This window comes from Elephas maximus, chromosome 5, assembly GCF_024166365.1.
Source record: "Elephas maximus indicus isolate mEleMax1 chromosome 5, mEleMax1 primary haplotype, whole genome shotgun sequence".
NCBI lineage: Eukaryota > Metazoa > Chordata > Mammalia > Proboscidea > Elephantidae > Elephas > Elephas maximus.
Genome location: NC_064823.1, coordinates 108847148 through 108866142, shown reverse-complemented (window position 1 = coordinate 108866142; position 18995 = coordinate 108847148). Strand labels below are relative to the sequence as shown.

At 40.0% G+C, this 18995-nt stretch overlaps 1 protein-coding gene across 1 annotated transcript in view; it reads right to left on the bottom strand.

Moving 5' to 3' along the window:
- The window catches only part of SCFD2 (sec1 family domain containing 2), a 554994-nt gene that overhangs the window by 35541 nt on the left and 500458 nt on the right, over positions 1-18995 (bottom strand). The window contains exon 7 of the mRNA XM_049886901.1: positions 179-313. Within this exon, the coding sequence (XP_049742858.1) occupies positions 179-313 (135 nt within the window). The remainder of the gene's footprint in view (positions 1-178; positions 314-18995) is intronic.

The window sequence follows — 18995 nt, the reverse complement described above, 5'->3', positions numbered from 1 at the left end:
CTGCAAAGGCAGGGGCTGCTTATTAAGCAAGAGTTAAACAAAGATCAGGCCTGGTTTTAGAAGCACCAAAACACGGAACATTATTTGCATAGCACTTGCCGGGTTAACGGAGTGCCAGGATTTTCATGCCTAGCAAGGAGAACATTGGCTCAGGATTACCTCCGCATGGTTACTTTACCTTCATGAACATGCTAAATCCAGTTTTAAGGAGATCAGTGAGGCCTGAAGACATGTGTTCAATATCAATGGGATCTGGCCTCTCGGGATTAAATATTTCCTCCACTACTTGCTTCAGCAATGGCTTGTAGGAGGCCTGGAAAGACAAAATATTGTGCTATAAGTAAAAAGGATTTGTTTGGTTTGTCTACAGAGAGAACAGCTTTATCTGCATCAAAAGAAGCAAAACAATCTTATTTTGATACTGAGCAATGGCTGTGAATTTCTGTGTGTGTGTGGCTAACAGACAACAGAAGGAGCTCTGGTGGCGTAGTGGTGCAGTGGTTAAGCATTTGCTGCTAAGCAAAAGGCAGTTCAAATCCACCAGCCACTCCTTGGAAACCCTGTGGGGCAGTTCTACTCTGTCCTACAGGGTTGCTATGAGTCAGAATCGATTTGATGGCAATGGGTTTGGTTATTTTGGTTTGATGGCACAGAGGTTAAGCATTTGTCTGCCAACCAAAAGGTCAGAGGTTTGAACCCACCAGCTGCTCCACAGAAGCAAGATGTGGCAGTCTGCTTCTGTAAAGATCACAGCCTCAGAAACCCTATGGGGCAGCTCTACTCTGTCCTATAGGGTCACTATGAGTCAGAATCGACTTGACAGCAGTGGGTTTGGTTTTTGGTAACAGGCAATACAACAACATTGTTTTTTTTTTAAGTTTTCATCCCAAAGCTCTAGCACTATTTTGCTTCTCATATTCCCTCATGCAAGCAAATGTCTTTCACCAGAGCTATAATCATAGTATGGCTAATTTTTCAATCTAGATTTAAAGTGACAATTTTATGCACAAAGTATACTGGAAAACAAAGTATTGTCATTTAATACAGACATGAGGATGGTCTACAATATTTCCTAAACATCTTTAGAATTATTCCCTCTACTAGGAATTCAAATGTTTACTTATAATGTGGCTATCACTATCCAAGGCTAAAAGTAAAACCAAGCCCGCTGCCTTTGAGTTAATTCTCACTCATGGCAACGCCATGTGTTACAGAGATTTGTTCCACAGGGTTTTCTTGGCTATAATCTTTATGAAGCAGTTCACCAGGCCTTTCTTCCATGATGCTGCTGGGTGGGTTAGATCAGCCAGCCTTTAGTTTAGCAGCTGATTGCAAGCCACTTGCGCCACCCAAACCTAAAAAAAAAAAAAAAAAACCGTTGTCATTGAGTAGATTCTGACTCATAGCAACTCTACAGGACAGAGTAGAACTGCCCCATAGGGTTTCCAAGGAGTGGCTGATGGATTTGAACTGCCAACCTTTTGGATGGCAGCCATAGCTCTTAACCACTGTGCGGCCAGGCCTCCACCCAAGCCTAAAGAAATCCCTATTTCCTTATAGGGATCAACTGCTAGAATGTGACTTGGCCAGAAAAGGAAGCCAAGATGCCAAAAAGGAGTCTGACTGAGATCAGGGCTTAGAGAAAGCAAACCACGTGGCGCTGTAAGAATTTCAGTAGAACTGGGATGTTAGTTTTCAGTAACTCCTACATTTGATAAATGGTGCTAAATGCTTTCCTTCTCTGTGACCTAAATAACTCACACATTGAGGTTAGATTTGGAGGTGGCTGCTTTTTTGACCACTGAACTTTCTGAGTGTGTTTCCCCCACTTTGCTTCTTCTTACTACCAAGCTCTTCCTCTGACTTCCTTTCACATCTGCTGGACTACCTTTCTCCTAATCCTAGTTGCTGCCTCTGCTGCTCTAGTCCCGTATGGCGCTGGAATTTGGAGCCTGAAGGGCAAAGAAAGAAGGAATGGCTTCCCTCAATGCACTCCCTTGTGATTTATTATAAAACCCCCAAATCAAACCCATTGCTGTTGAGTCTATTCCGACTTATAGTGACTCTATAGGACAGAATAGAACTACTCTACAGGTTTCCCAAAGCTGTAATCCTTACAAAGTGGAATGTCACATCTTTCTGCCACAGAAACGCTGGTGAGTTCGAACCACTGACTTTTTGGTTAGCAGTCGAGTGCTTAACCACTGAGCTACCAGGGCTCCATATCATTTATTATAGCCCCAGAAAAGCCAGGTTTTGACAGAGCAGTGCTGAGATGTAGCCTGTCTTGAACTCTGCTTCTCTCTTTGTGTACTGGCCTCATCTCTGACTTCATTGGCTTTTTTACAGTCATTTCTTACTCTTTATTCCAATCCCAATTTTCTTACTTAATATATATTAGAAAACACAGGGTATAAGCCACTGAAATCATAAATAATAGTTCAGCTGGAATGTAGCTGGTACATCTCTCAGGGATAAGATGCAGGGAGAACTAGCAACTGTTCAGCTGAAGTTTCTACCCCTTCTGTGCTCCTTAGTCAAACAGACCACTGCATGCCCAGAGATCTCACGGCTAAATGCTTAAGAAAGGTAAAGCACTGAACGGGAACACCGATAAGACAGGAATTTTTTTATTTAAAGCTAAGGATTAACCTTGCTTATAATAAAAGAAATTTATATTAAAGCTATACCAAGATAGACTTTTTGACTTATCAGACTGGCAGAAATCCAAACGTTAGAAAACATTCTTTTGATGAGGTGGGGGAAACAGGCGCTCTTATGCACTGCTAGTAGGGGTGTTAATTGTTACAATCAACGTAGACAGCAATTTGGAAATATCTGTTAAAATTACAAATGCATTTGACCTAGCAGTTCTACTTCTGGGAATCTGTTCTGTAGATATGCTCATACATGCAAATGAGATACATAAAATGTTGTTTATTGTTTGTAATAGCAAAGGATTGAAAACAACCCATGTAACCATCAATAACCAAAAAAAAAAAACCCAAGCCTGTTGCTATGGAGTCGATTCCAACCCATGGTGACCCCATGTGTTACAGGGTAAACTGCTCCATAGGGCTTTCTTTGCTGCAGTCTTTATGGAAGTAGATCAGCAGGTTTTTCTTCCATGGCTTTGCTGGTTGGGTTTGAACTGCCAACTTGTAGGTCAGGAAACTTGTTGCTGTTGAGTTGATTCTGATTCATAGAGACCCTATAGGACAGAGTAGAACTGCCCCATAGGGTTTCTAACGAGTGGCTGGTGGATTCAAACTGCCAATCTTTTGGTTAGCAGCCAAGCTCTTAATCACTGAGCCACCAGGGCTCCTATAGGTTAATAGTTGAGCACAAACTGTGCCACACGGGGACCCTAACAACAGAGAACTGTTAGCTAAAAGGGATGGTACATTCACACAAAGGAAGGCCATGGAAGCCGCAAGAGAAGCTCTGTGCTGATATGGCAAACCGCAAGGTACAGAGCAGTATGTAAGTGAAAAAAGCGTGGTGAGGGACAGTGTTTATGATGTGTAAAAAGTGCCAGGGAGAATATGAATGCTTATACTTGCTGACATATGCAAAAAATAAACTCTGTTGTGATACACAGAAACTATCACCACCATCGGCAGTGACTATGGAGTGGGGTGGGGTGGGGATGAGTCAAGGGAGAAGTGGGAGGACGACTTTTCACTGTGTGCTTTTTCTTGTGGTTGCTAGTTGCCATTAATTCCAATCTCACTCTTAGGGACCTTATGTATAACCAAAGGAAACATTGCCTGCTCCTGCACCATCTTTATGACCACTGGTATGTCTGAGTCCATTGTTGTGGCTACTGTGTCAATCCATCTCATGGGGAGCTTCCTTCATTTCTGCTGACCCTCTGTTTTACCAAACATGATGTCTTTTTCTAGTGATTGTTCTTTCCTAACGACATGTCCAAAATAATCAAGATGAAGTCTCACTTTTTTTCTTAAGCTCAGCTTAAAACACTGCTACAAACAGCAAGAATGACCACTTTTTACTCTTTAAATATTAATAAATTTTATATGCATTAAAAAGAGATTGGAGTAAAGTATACCAAAATGTTAATTACGGTATTTCTATTTTAGGGGGGGTTGTTGTTATTGTTAGGTGCCATCGAGTCAACCCTATGTACAACAGAAAAAAACACTGCCAAGTCCTGCACCATCGTCACAATAGTTATTATGCTTGAGCCCACTGTTATAGTTAAACTGTGTCAATCCATCTTGTTGAAGGTCTTCCTCTTTTTTTGTGACTCTCTACTTTACCAAGCATGATGCCCTTCTCCAGGGAATTGTCCCTCCTGAAAACATGTCCAAAGCACTTGAGACAAAGTCTCGCCATCTTCACTTCTAAGGAGCATTCTGGTTGTACTTCTTCTAAGACAGGTTTATTTGTTCTTCTGGCAGCCCATGGTTTATTCAATAGTCTCCACCAACACCATAATTCAAAGGCGTCAAATTTTCTTTGGTCTTCCTTATTCATTGACCAACTTTCCCATGTATATGACGCAATTGAAAACAACATGGCTTGGGTCAGGTGCACCTGAGTCCTCGAGATGACATCTTTGCTTTTTTATACTTTAAAGAGGTCTTTTGCAGCAGATTTGCCCAATGCAATATGTCATTTGATTTCTTGACTGCTGCTTCCATGGGCATTGATTATGGATCCAAGTAAAATGAAATCCTTGACAACTTCAATATTTTCTCTGTTTATTACGATGCTGCTTATTGGCCAGTTGTGAGGATTTTTGTTTTCTTTATGTTGAGGTGTAATCCATAGTGAAGGCTGGGGTCTTTGATCTTTATCAGTAAGTGCTTCAAATCCTCTTCACTTTCAGCAAGCAAGGCTGTGTCATCTGCATAGCACAGGTTGTTAATGAGTCTTCCTCCAATTCTGATGCTGCATTCTTCTTCATATAGTCCAGCTTCTTGGATTATTTGCTCAGCATACAGACTAAGTATGCTGAAAGGATACAACCCTGAGGCACACATTTCTTGACTTTAAACCACGCAGTATCCCCTTGTTCTGTTGGAATGGCTGCCTCTTGGTCTATGTATAGGTTCCTCATGAGCACCAGTAAGTATTCTGGAACTCCCATTCTTCGTAATGTTATCAATAATTTGTTATGATCCACACAATTGAATGCCTTTGCATAGTCAATAAAACACAGGTAAACATCCTTCTGGTATTCTTTGCTTTCAGCGAAGATCCATCTGGCATCAGCAATGATATTCCTTGTTCTGCGCCCTCTTCTGGATCTGGCTTCAATTTCTGGCAGTTCCCTGTCAATGTATACTGCAACTGTTTTTGAGCGATCTTCATTAAAATTTTACTTGCGTGTGATATTGTTCAATATCATTTTTAGGGAGCATTTATTTTCTTCTTTTTCTATATTTTCCAAAATTAATATGTATATACTTCTAAATCATAAGATAATGCAATAAACATTATTTTAAATTAAAAAAAAAGAAAGAAACAGCCGTGGAATGCCCTTTGAATTCTATATACTCTCTTTCCTGATAAATTGTTTTGAGAACACTACCATCGTCTTGGCCTTTCTGGACATTTGATCTTCTAAATTTAAACTTTAATCTCTTTAAAAGTTCTTCCAAAGGAGAAATCCTTTGGCCAATATTCTGCTATTTTATTATCAGTAGTCTCATCAAATATTCGTTGACTTCTTCCTTCGTAAAAGAATTTTGTTATTTGCTGTCAAGTCAGTTTTGACTCATGGTGACCCCAAGTGTGCAGAGTAGAGCTGGGCTTCATAGGGTTTTCAAGGCTGTGGTCTTTTGGAAGCAGGTCTCCAGACCTGTCTTATGAGGCATCTCAGAGTGGGTTTGAACTGCCAGCCTTTCAGCTTGTAGTTCAGAGCATAACTGTTTGCATCACTCAAGGACAACAGAATTTTGGCTGGGCACATTATCAACTTGCTAAAAGATTTCTGGGCCTCCCTGTGTGTGGCCCTGTAATTAAATTCTGGGCAATGAGATATGAGTAGAGAGTAGTGTTGGTAGTATTACCCGTTTTTTGCCATGCAACTTCCTCCCACGCTATTTTTGGAAGTGCGCTATGCCACGTGTTATACGTGTGTTGGATCTACAATCAATACCCATGGAAGCAGCAGTGAAGAAATCAAATGATGTACTGCACTGGGCAAATTGGCTGCAAAAGACCTCTTTAAAGTGTTAAAAAGCAAAGGTGTGACTTTGAGAATTCAGGTGTGCCTGACCAACGGGTGGTATTTTTAATCTCCTCACACGCATGCAAAAGCTGGACAATGAATAAGGAAGACTGAGGAAGAATTGATGCTTCTGAATTATGGTGTTGGTGAAGAATATTGAGTATACCATGGCCTGCCAGAAGAACCAACAAATTTGTCTTGGGGGAAGCACAGCCAGAATGCTTCTTAGAAGCAAGGATGGCGAGACTTGATTTAATGCACTTTGGACATGTCATCAGGAGGGACCAGTTCCTGGAGAAGGACATCATGCTTGGTAAAGTAGAGCGTCAGTGAAAAAGAGGAAGACCCTTAGTGATATGGATTGACACAATGGCTGCAACAATGGGCTCAAACATAACAGTGATTGTGAGGATGGTGCAGGACTGGGCAGTGTTTTGTTCTGTTGTTCATAGGTTTGCTATGAGTTGGAACCGACTCAATGGCACCTAACAACAACATTTATTTAGAATGAGAGAAAAAAACACAATTTAAAATACAGAAAGTAACAGATAATAAACACACCACATAATCCAGAAAAAATAACAAATGTTTTATCAATTAACTTCCTGACATAGCTCTGTAATACTCATTTCTTATATTTTTTGGCTGCATTCTCTTTGATCATTTTTCTACATAGCAACAATTTTGAATTATCATTGTTTTTTTTTTTTTAGAGAGAGATATAAGGAGTCCTGGTGGTGCAAAGGTTAAGTGCTCAGCTGTTAACTGAAAGGTTGGTGGTTCGAACCCACAGGTGGCTCCAAGGGAGAAAGACCTGGAGATCTGCTCTTGTGAAGATTACAGCCTAAAAAGCCCTAGAGGCAGTTCTACTCCAACACATGGGGTTACCATGAGTCAAAAATGGACTGGACAGCACCTAACAACAACAACAACGAGAGATGTGCTAGTGATTATGCTATTGCCTCTCAACTCCAAAGCCCTTTCACTTCTTCCAGCATCACCCCAGCACTGGCCCTCATGACTTGAAGCTTTACGTCCTCTGGACTTTTAAGTCATATGATCCAATAACTCACCTTTCCTGATTATGCCAGTCTGCAATCTTTTTCTATTTTTACTTGTAACCAAAAACACCCTAATGTAAGTACCATATTTTTTATGCAAATAATGTGCCTGTTACATGTCTTTTGCCTCGCAACCACCCCCTCACGCTATTTTTATAAGCACGCTATGCTGCGCACCGTGCATTATACTCACGGGTGCATTATTTATGTGGGTGTAGCATTTGCTAAAAATACAGTATTATTAATGTAAAGAGAAGTTAGGTTTTCCCACTTAAATGTTGTAGGGAAAAAAAAAAACTCTTCTAAATACGGCAATGGGTTTTTGGAAATTCTTTATTAAAGCAGGTAAGCATAACACCTGGGGCCCTGGTGGCACAGTGGTTAAGAGTTGGCCTGCTAACCAAAAGGTTAGCAGTTTGAATCTACTAGCCACTCCTTGGAAACCCTATGAGGCAGTTCTACGTTGTCCTATACGGTCGTTATGAGTCGGAATCGACTTGATGGCAACAGGTTAAGCATAATGCCACTAAATACCACTGTACATTTAAAAAGCACTACAGTGTTAGGGCAAGATTTTCTTAGCTACAAAGCAGTATTTGTCTCATGACTTCTTAGCAAATGCATTTCGTAATTTTTTCCAATTAGAGTTTTAATGATGGGAACCTTTGGCTCTTTCCTTTCATCCACTTAGTTTGGATTGTTCTGTGCCCCAAGTCATGGCACTAAAATCTGATTGGAATAAAACAGCTTTGGCAGTGGCTTTTTAGATGAGAGCCCTCTGACTAACATGAATTCAGGCAGAAGTACTCAGCTCACTTGCTACCTGCTTCTCAGCAACTGACCATTTGGAAGTTGGTGATAAGGGAGACAGATGTCTCTTCTCTAGTGCCTTGCTCAAAGTTTTTCTCACATGCTAGAAAGGGCAATGGGAAATTAGTCATCTAGTTTGCCTTGACATTAAAAGAGAAAACCCCAGTGATTTTAGTTTCCTAATCAAACATTCTTTGCCTGTTCATCTTTATGGAGGGAGTGGGAAACTCATTGCTCTCAAGTTGATTCCTACTCATAGCAAACCTATGAGAAAGAAGATTTAAAATCTCAAACAAATTAGTTCTTTCCTTTGCTTGTTGGTCATTTATTTCTCCTTCCCACCACATTCAGTGTGGGTTGCAATAGAGAGTCTGTGCTCTACACAGTTATTCAGAGACCCAGGTTGGTTCCTCCACTCCCCAGGGCAGATGAACCCTACAGTAATGCCTTTGCATCTCATCAGCAGAAGAAAGAGAGACAATGTGGAGGATGTTTAGTGCGATTTCATGGGCCAGGGCTGACAGGGATATGTATCATTTGTACCTATAGTTCATCTCTAGAACTCAGTTACAACCCCACAGTTACCTGCAAGGGAATCTGGAAAATGTGGTCTGTGTGTTCAGCAGGGAAAGGAAATGGAGTTTGGGGAACACATAGCATTATTTCTGTCAACACACTGTTAAGTTTGGATTGAAACATTAATATAATTATTTTCCTAACGATTGCAAGTTGCAGGTTGAGCATTTTGTAGGCAAAGGATTAACAATCCTTTTTCCCTTCTGCATGAGAATTTGACCTTTGGTTAACTTTCTAGCTGTTTCCCTGGAAACCTGATAAGGGAAGAATGTAAAATGTATAGCCAGGCAAGATGGCTTATGATAAAAATGACCCCTGCTTGGTAAATTGCATCAGATCAAAACTCGTTGCTGTCGAGTTGATTCCGACCCATAGCGACCCTATAGGACAAAGTAGAACTGCCTCCGTGGGGTTTCCAAGGCTGTAAATCTTTAAGGAAGCTGAATGCCACATCTTTCTTTTGCGGAGTGGTTGGTGGGTTCGAACCACAGACCTTTACATTAGCAGCTGAGCGCTTTAACCACTGTACCACTAGGGCTCCTCAGACTAGGAGGACTATAAATATTTGATAGGAAGCTGAGCTGTGGGCGTGCTGAGTGCAATGACTCTTATATAACTGCACATGCCTCTTGAAGGAATCCAGAAAGCTATGCCTGAGAAATTGGCTTTTGTAGGATATAAAACTTTCAAGCTATAGGACTTCTGTACCCACCCCATGAGATTCTAGTGGCCTCAGAGACCAAACTGAATACCTCCCAGATAGCCCTATGGGCTGCTTTGTGCTCGGTCACAGCACTACTCCAAGGAATAGAAATGGCTGATGCTCCCTCAAGTCCTCTTCACTTTCAGCAAGCAAAGTTGTGTCATCTGCATATTACAGGTTGTTAATGAGTCGTCCACCAATCCTGATGCCACATTCTAAATATATATACAGAGAGATTTATATCAAGGAAATAGTTCAAGTGGTTGTAGAGGCTGGAAAATCTCAAGCCTGTAGGTCAGGCTGGAGGCTTCTCCTGACTCACACAGCCACAGGGGCTGAAGAATCCAAGATTGGAAGTCAGGCAGCAGGCTTCTGGCTCACAGGTTGTGGAGGGTGAAGAATCTTAAGATCACAGATAAGATGCTAGCTCAAGTCCCAAAAATCAGAGGTCAGATAAACAGGAACCATCTGCAGGATTCACAGCCAGCAAAAGCCAGCGAGCCTTGCCAGAAATTACACCTATATTGGATGCAGGCCACACCCCCAAGGAAACTCCCTTTCAATTGATTAGCTGCTCACAACAGATCTCATTATGGAGGTGTTCACATTATATCAGATCTCATTAAGGAGATGACTACATTATTTAATTGCTGCCCAACTATATCATAACTGCCAAACCACTGAGAATCATGGCCTAGCCAAGTTGACACACAATGTCCTTCTCCAGGAACTGGTTCCTCCTGATAACATGTCCCAAGCACATGAGATGAAGTCTCACCATCCTTGCTTCAAGGGAGTATTCTTGCTGTACTTCTTTCAAGACAGATTTGTTCCTTCTTCTGTAGTCCACAGTATATTCAATATTCTTTGCCAAAACCATGATTCAAAGGCATTAATTCTTCTTCGGTCTTCCTTATTCATTGTCCAGCTTTTGCATGCATATGAGACGACTGAAAATACCATGGCTTGGGTAGGCGCACATTAGTTCTCAAAGTGATATCTTTGCTTTTTAACACATTCTATATCCTCCTCCTATTCCTGACTCTTCGTCCTCTGTTGCTCTAGGTGAATAGAGACCAATTGTTGTGCCTTGGATGGCCACTTGCAAGCTTTTAAGACCTCAGGCACTACACAATGAACTAGGAGGTAGAACAGAAGCACTAAACATGTTATTAGGCCAATTAACTGGGATGTCCCACAAAATCATTACTCTAAACCTCCACACCAACCAACCAAATCCCAGGAGGTGTTTGGTTGTACACAAGCAGCCTCAGCAGCTGCTTTTTTTTGATCATTGTTGTAAATATATCTACCACACAACTTTTGCCAATTCAACTTTTTATAGGTGTACAACTTACTGACAGCAATTGCAATAATCGGCTGTTCAACCCTACCTTAATCAGTCTTGGGTAACCACTAATAAACTTTGGTCTCTATACATTTACCTCTTCTTATCTTTTTATTTTTATTTATTTTTTGTTTCGTCTTTTTTTAAAATTGTGGTTTAGGTAAAAGTTTACAGCTCAAGTTAATTTCTCATACAAAAATTTAAACACATATTGTTATGTGACACTAGTTGCAATCTCTATAACGTGACAGCACACTCCCCCTTTCTACCCCAGGTTTCCCGTGTCCATCTAACAAGCTCCTGTCCCTTTCTGTCTTCTCATCCTGCCTCTGGACAGGAGCTGCCTATTTTGTCTGATGTATCTGCTTGAACTAAGAAGCACATTCTTCATGAGTATTATTTTTTGTTTTACAGTTCAGTCTAAACTTTGTCTGAAGAGTGGGCTTCAGGAATGGTTTTAGTTCTGGGTTAACAGAGCGTCTGGGGGCCAGGGCCTCCAGGGTACCTCGAATCTCAGTTGGACCATTAAGTCTGGTCTTTTTACATGAATTTGAGTTCTGCTCCACACTTTTCTCCTCCGTCAGGGACTCTCTGTTGTGTTCCCTGTGACGGCAGTCGTTGGTGGTAGCCAGGCACCATCTTGTTCTTCTGGTCTCAGGCTGGTGGAGTCTCTAGTTTATGTGGCTCCTTTTGTCTCTTGACCTAATATTTTCCTTGTGTCTTTGGTGGTCTTCATTCTCCTTTGCTCCAGGTAAGTTGGGACCAATTGATGCATTTTAGATGGCTGCTCACTAGCATTTAAGACCCCATACACCACTCACCATAGTGGGATGCAGAACACTTTCTTAATAAACTTTGTTATGCCAATTAACTTAGATGTTCCCTGAAACCATGGTCCCCAGACCCCAGCCCCTGCTATTCTGTCCCTTGAAATATTTGGTTGTATTCAAGAATCTTCTTAGCTTTTAGTTTAGTCCAGTTGTGTTGACTTTCCTTGTATTGCATGTTGTCCTTCCCTTCACCTAAGATGATTTTCATTTACTATCTAGTTAGTGAATTCTCCTATCCCTCCTTCCCCGCCCTCGTAACCATAAAAGAAGGTTTTCTTCTGTGTTTAAACTTTTTCTTGAGTTCTTATAATAGTGGTCTTATACAATATTTGTCCTTTTGTGACGAATTTCACTCAGTATAATGCCTTCCAGATTCATTCATGCTGTGAGATGTTTCACGGATTCATCACTGTTCTATTGCTGCATAGTATTCCATTGTGTGTATGTACCATAATTTGTTTATCCATTCGTCTGTTGATGGGCGCCTAGGTTGTTTCTATCTTTTTACTATCATGAACAGTACTGCAATGAACATGGATGTGCAGATATCTATTTGTGTGACGGCTCTTATTTCTCTAGGATATATTCCAAGGAGTGGCATTTCTGGATCGTACGGTACTTCTATTTCTAGCTTTTTAAGGAAGTACCAAATTGATTTCCAAAGTGGTGGTACCACTTTACATTCCCACCAGCAGTGCGTAAGTGTTCCAGTCTCTCCACAATTCTCCAACATTTATTATTTTGTGTTTTTTGGATTAGTGCTAGCCCTGTTGGGATGAGATGGTATCTTATTATAGTTTCGATTTACATTTCTCTAACGGCTAATGATCATGAGCATTTCCTCATGTATCTGTTAGCCACCTGAATGTCTGTTGGTGAAGTGTCTGTTCAAATCCTTTACCCATATTTTAATTGGACAGTCTTTTTGTTGTTGAGGTGTTGCAGTATCTTATAGATTTTAGAGATTAGGCCCTTAGCAGATATATTGTATCCAAATTTTTTTTCCCAGTCTGTAGGTTGTCTTTTTACTCTTTTGGTGAAGTCTTTTGATGAGTGTAAGTGATTTTTAGGAGCTCCCAGTTATCTAGTTTCTCTTCTGCTGTTTGTGTGTTGTTGTGATTCGTACTCTGTTTATACTATGCATTAGGGCTCCTAGTGTTGTCCCTAGTTTTTCTTCCATGATCTTTATCATTTTAGATTTTATATTTAAGTCTTTGATCAACTTTGAGTTAGTTTTTGTGCATGCTGTTAGGTATGGGTCTTGTTTCATTTTTTTGCAGATGGATATTCACTTATGCCAGCACCATTTTTAAAAAAGACTGTCTTTTCCTCATTTGGGCCTTTGTCTAATATCAGCTGCTCATAGGTGGATGAATTTATGTCTGGCTTCTTAATTCCATTCCATTGATCTACGTGTCTGTTGTCGGACGAGTACCAGGCTGTTTTGACTACCATGGCGGTATAATAGGTTCTAAAGTGAGGTAGCGGAAGGCCTCCCACTTTGTTCTTCTTCTTCAGTAATGCTTTACTTATCTGGGGCCTCTTCCCTTTCCATATGAAGTTGATGATTTGTTTCTCTATCTTGTTAAAAAAAGTCATTGGAATTTGGATCGGGATTGCTTTGGGTAGAACTGACATTTTCACAATGTTGAGTCTTCCCATCGATTGGCATGGTATGTTTTTCCACTTGTGTAGTTCTCTTTTGGTTTCGTCCAGTAGTGTTGTTTTCATTTTATTTGTATAGGTCTTTTATGTCTCTTGTTAGACTTATCCCTAAGTATTTTATCTTCTTGGGGGCTATTGTAAATGGTATTGATTTGGTGATTTCCTTTTCAAAGTTCTCTTTGTTTGTGCAGAGAAATCCAACAGATTTTTTTATATGTTTATCTTGTACCCTGACACTTTGCCAAAATCTTCTATTAGCTCCAGTAGTTTTCTTGTGGCTTCTTTGGTGTTTACTGTGTATAAGATCATATCATTGGCAAATAGAGATACTTTTACTTCTTCCTTACCAATCTGGATGCCCTTTACTTCTTTTTCTTACCTTATCGCTCTGGGGAGGACATCCAGCACAATGTTGAATATGAGTAGTAATAAAGGGCATCCTTGTCTGGTTCCTGTTCTCAAGGGGAATGCTTTCAGACTCTCCCCATTTAGGATGATGTAGGCTGTTGGCTTTGTATAAATGCTCTTTATTACATCAAGGAATTTCCCTTCTATTCCTATTTTGCTGAGTTTTTTTTATCATGAATGGGTGTTGGACTTTGTCAAATGTTTTTTCTGCATCAATTAATAAGATCACGTGGTTCTTATCTTTTGTTTTATTTATGTGATGGATTACGCTGATTGTTTTTCTAATGTTGAACAATCCCTGCATACTTGGTATGAATCCCACTTGGTCATGGTGAATTATTTTTTTGATATGTTGTTGATTCTACTGGCTAGAATTTTGTTGAGGATATTTGTGTCTATGTTCATGAGGGATATTGGTCTGTAATTTTCTTTTTTTGTGGTGTCTTTACCTGGTTTTGGTATCAGGGTTATGCTGGCTTCATAGAATGAGTTTGAGAGTATTCCATCTTTTTCTATGCTCTGAAATACCTTTAGTAGTAATGGTGTTAACTCTTCTCTGAAGGTTTGGTAGAATTCTCTAGTGATACCATCAGGACCTGGGCTTTTTTTGTTGTTGTTGTTGGGAGTTTTTTCTTACCTCTTCAATCCGTTATTTTGTTATAGGTTTATTTAGTTTTTCTATGTCGGTTTGTGTTAGCTTAGGTAGGTAATGGTTCTTGAAATCTGTCCGTTTCCTCTAGATTTTTAAATTTGTTGGAGTACAATTTTTCATAGTATTCTGTTGTGATTCTTTTAATTTCAGTTGGGTGTGTTGTGATCTCGCCCATCTCATTTCTTATTTGGGTTTTTTCCTTCCTCCCCTGTTTTTCTTTTGTCGGTTTGGCTAATGGTTTATCAATTTTGTTGATCTTTTCGAAGAACTAGCTTTTGGTCTTGTTGACTCTTTCAACTGTTTTTCTATTCTCTTTATTTCATTTATTTCTCCTCTAATTTTTATTATTTCCTTTCTTCTGGTGCCTAAGGGCTTCTTTTGCTGCTCTCTATTTGTTCAAGTTGTAGGATTAATGTTTTGATTTTGGCCCTTTCTTCTTTTTTGGATGTGTGCATTTATTGCTATAAACTGACCTCTGACCACCACTTTTGTTGTGTCCCAAAGGTTCTGGTAGGATGTTTCATTCTCATTTGATTCTATGCATTTCTTTACTGCATCCTTGATTTCTTCTATAACTCAGTAGTTTTTGAGCAAGGCGTTGTTCAGTTTCCATGTATGTGATTTTTTTCCCTTGCTTTTTCTGTTATTGATTTCTACTTTTATGGCTTTAGGGTCAGAAAAGATGCTTTGTAATATTTCGATATTTTGGATCTTGTTAAGACTTCCTTTGAGGTCTAATGTGTGGTCTAATCTGGAGAATGTTCCATGTGTGTTGGAAAAGAAAGTATACTTGGCTGCTGTTGGATGGAGTGTTCTGCATATATCTATGGGATCAAGTTGGTTGACTGTGGCATTTAGATCTTATGTGTCTTTATTGAGCTTCTTTCTGGATGTTCTGTCCTTCACTGAAAGTGGTGTTTTGAAGTCTCCTACTACTATTGTGGAGCTGTCTATTTCTGTTTTCAATGCTGTTATAGTCTGTTTTATGTATTTTGAAGTTCTGTCATTGGGTGTGTAAATATTTTTCATGGTTAAGTTCTTCTGGTGTACTGACCCTTTAATCATTATATAGTGTCCTTCCTTATCCTTTGTGGTGGATTTTACTTTTAAGGCCTATTTTGTCAGAGATTAATATTGTTACTCCTGCTCTTTCTTGATTGTTGTTTGCTTGATATATTTTTTTCCATCCTTGGAGCTTTAGTTTATGTCTTTGAGTCTAAGGTGTGTCTCTTGTAGACAGCATTTAGACAGATCATGTTTTTTAATCCATTCTGCTACTCTCTGTCTCTTTATTGATGCATTTAATCCATTTACATTAAGTGTAATTATTGACAGGTATGAGTTTAGTTCTGCCATTTTGATATCTCTTTTTTTGTGTTGTTGACAGTTTCTTTTTCACTTAATTTTCTGTGCTGAGTCATTTTTCTTTATGTATTTGCTTTTCAGGTTTTTCATTGTTGATTTTGTATTTGCTGAGTATGTTTTTCTTTTCTTTTTTTTTTTGATGTGTGTAGGTTTGTTAGTTTCCTTTGTAGTTACCTTAAATTTTACCTCTATTTTTCTAAGTTTAAACCAATCTTTTATTTCTTGGTATCACCTTAACTTTCTCTCTGTATTAAAGTTCTATGACTACACCATTTAGTCCTGTTTTTTGTTTTAATGTTGTCATCTTTTACATATTGATATCTCTGTTTCCCTATTTTTAGTGTTTCAGCTTTGACTTATTTTTGTGACTTCACGTGGGTTGAAATCTGTTCTGTCCTGTGTGCTACTCTTGGGTTGTTATCTGATGTTATTGATTTTCTAACCAGAGAACTCTCTTTAGTATTTCTTGTAATTTTGTTTTGGATTTTACAAATTCCCTAAACTTCTGTTTATTTGGAAATGCCCTAATATTGTCATGATATTTGAGAGACAGTTTTGCTGAATATATAATATTCTTGGCTGGAAAATTTTTTCCTTCCAGGCTTTATATATGTCATCCCATTGCCTTCTTGTCTACATGGCTTCTGTTGAGTAGTCCAAGCTTATTCTTATGGACTCTCCTTTGTAGGTGACTTTTTGTTTATCCCTAGCTGCTCTTAAGACTCTCTCTTTATCTTTGGTTTTGGCAAGTTTGATTATATGTCTTGGTAACTTTCTTTTGGGATGTACTCTGTGTGGGATTTGATGAGCTTCTTGGATACATATCTTCTCATCTTTCAAGATATCAGGGAAGTTTTCTGCTAATGAACATTCAACCATTCTCTATGTATTTTCTGTCTTCCACCCCTGTTCTGGTACCCAGTCACTCGTAGGTTATTCTTCTTGATAGTGTCCCACATAATTCTTAGGGTTTCTTCATTTTTTTTAATTCTTTTATCTGATTTTTCCTCGAATAAATTAGTGGCAAGTGCTTTATCTTCAGTCTCACTAGTTCTGACTTCCATTGCATCAATTCTGCTCCTCTGGCTTTCTATTGAGTTGTCTAATTTTGAAATTTTACTGTTAATATTTTTTATTTCTATTTGCTCTTGTATAGCTTTTCTAAATTCCTCTGTTGCTCTCTGTGTTCCTTGGCTTGGTCTGAGTTTTGCCTAATCTCCTGAAGAGTTCTGTATATTAATCTTTTGAATTCTACCTCTGGTAATTCCAAGACCTTCTCTTTTTCTGAGGAGGCTTCCAGGTTCTTTGTTTTGGTCACTTGCTGGAGCCATCATCGTCTGCATTTTTATGTGATTTGATATCAACTATTGTCTTTGAGCCATCAATAAGTTATTATATTTATTTACTGAATTTTGCTTATTGTGTCCTAGGTTCTTGTTTTGTTCTGATATTTTCAAATAGGCTGATCATCTGAGTTATTTTAATCATTGGCATTTTTTGAAGCTCTTACATCCTGTCACCAGGTGGTTAGAGCTGCTACTAGGTATGTGAGCCCAGGAGTCCATTTACTTCTCTTGTGTGGACTCAGCTCAGGTGTCCAGGTTGTGGGTCACTGAGTGTGCAGTGCAAGCTCTCACCTACAGTCCTAGATGGTCAGGGCTATGTAGGGGTGATTGGAGCAGACACAGGTATCTGGCTGTAGTAGGGGGTTATGTGCTAAGCAAGGCTGGGGGTTGATGGCTGCTCCTGAGTGCCTAGATGGAAGGTGTGTCCCTGTCCCCTACAGCATGTAGGTGGGTGTGTTTTACAGGTGGACTTTGGGCACTCAATGCTGTTGGCTGGAAGCACTGGGAGGCACTACTTTTTCTCAGACCCCTGTCTGGGGTGGCTAGGTGGAGTGGGAGGAGCTACTGGTCCTCAGGCCCTTGATGTGGGTAGGTGAGGACCCTGCTTAATGGGCAGAGCAGTGTCAAGTGTCACAAATCTGCACCCCCCTTAGCTGTTGCAGTTGGAAATAGGCTTCAGGTATATACCCTGTTGTACTATGCTGATGAGGGTCTACACTGTTGAATGGGCCCACACAGGTCTAAGCAGGGGTGAAAGGCATTTGAAGTCCAAGGACTCCTTATGCCTGTGCGTAAGGAAAGGCACAGTGCCTGCCCTGAGTTCCCAGCTTAGGGGAGCTGACAGTTTCTTTTTTCCTGTTTGTTCATTTATTTATTTGTTCCCTCCCCAATGCTGGGAGACTGGCTCGGGCATGAAAGGTCCCACTTCCAGCCTAGGGGGTATGGCAAGCACTGAACACTGCCAGACCAGGACCGGGGCCAAATGGGGAGGGGCGGATGAGGGGAAGAGAGGCATTTCCCGGGGGGGAAAGGTTATTTTGATCCCACACGGTAGGTTATACGCTAGTACTTAACTTTTGTAGATCCAGTGCCACTTCTCCCTGGCTCTGGAGGCTTGTGCAGACTCTCTGATGCTTGGTTTCTTTTGACGTGGAAAATGTATCCCAACCACTATCGCTTGCCTCAGCCCACGTGCGCTAGTCAATTCAGCCTGCAGGGTGCTGACCAGGTCAAGTCTGGCACTTTGCCGTTGCTTCCAAATTGTCTCTCCCTCCCCCTGCCACTCAGTCTGACTCCTCAACTTTGTGTTTGATGTTCAGGGCTCCTAGAATGTCATATATAATCAATTCACTTGTTTTTTCGGGTCTTTGTTATAAGAGGGACCACAGGAAGCATCTGACTATTCTGCCATCTTGGCCCCGCCTCTCTTCTTGTCTTTTTATACACCTTATTTTTATACAAATAACACATGCCTTCTACACTTGTTTGCCTACCACTCCCTCCTCCTATGAGGTATTTTTGTAAGTGTGCTATGCTAATTTTTTTTTTTTACTGCAACATGTAAAAAAAAAACTGGCACAGTGGTGCTTACTAAAATACTTCACAGGAGGAGGGTGCAGTTTGCCAACAAACATAGAAGGCATGCAATATTTGCATAAAAATACAGTAAGTGAGGTCATACAATATTTGTTCTTTTGTGATTGGTTTATTTCACTCAGCATAATGTCTTCAAGCTCCATCCATACTGTAGCATGTATCAAGATTTCATTTCTCCTACTGGCTATACAAAATATTTTTGCATCTTGTTTATCCATTCATCTGTTGATGGGCATTTAGGTTGTTCCCACATTTAAGTCACTGTGAATAGTGCTGCAATGAACATTGGTATACACGTCTGTTTTTGAGTTTCTGCTTTCAAGTCTTTTGGGCATATACCTAGGAGTGGAATTGCTGGGGCATATAGTAGGTAGCTCTATTTTTAGTTTTTTGAGGAACCACCATACTGTTTTCCACAATGGCTCCACCATTT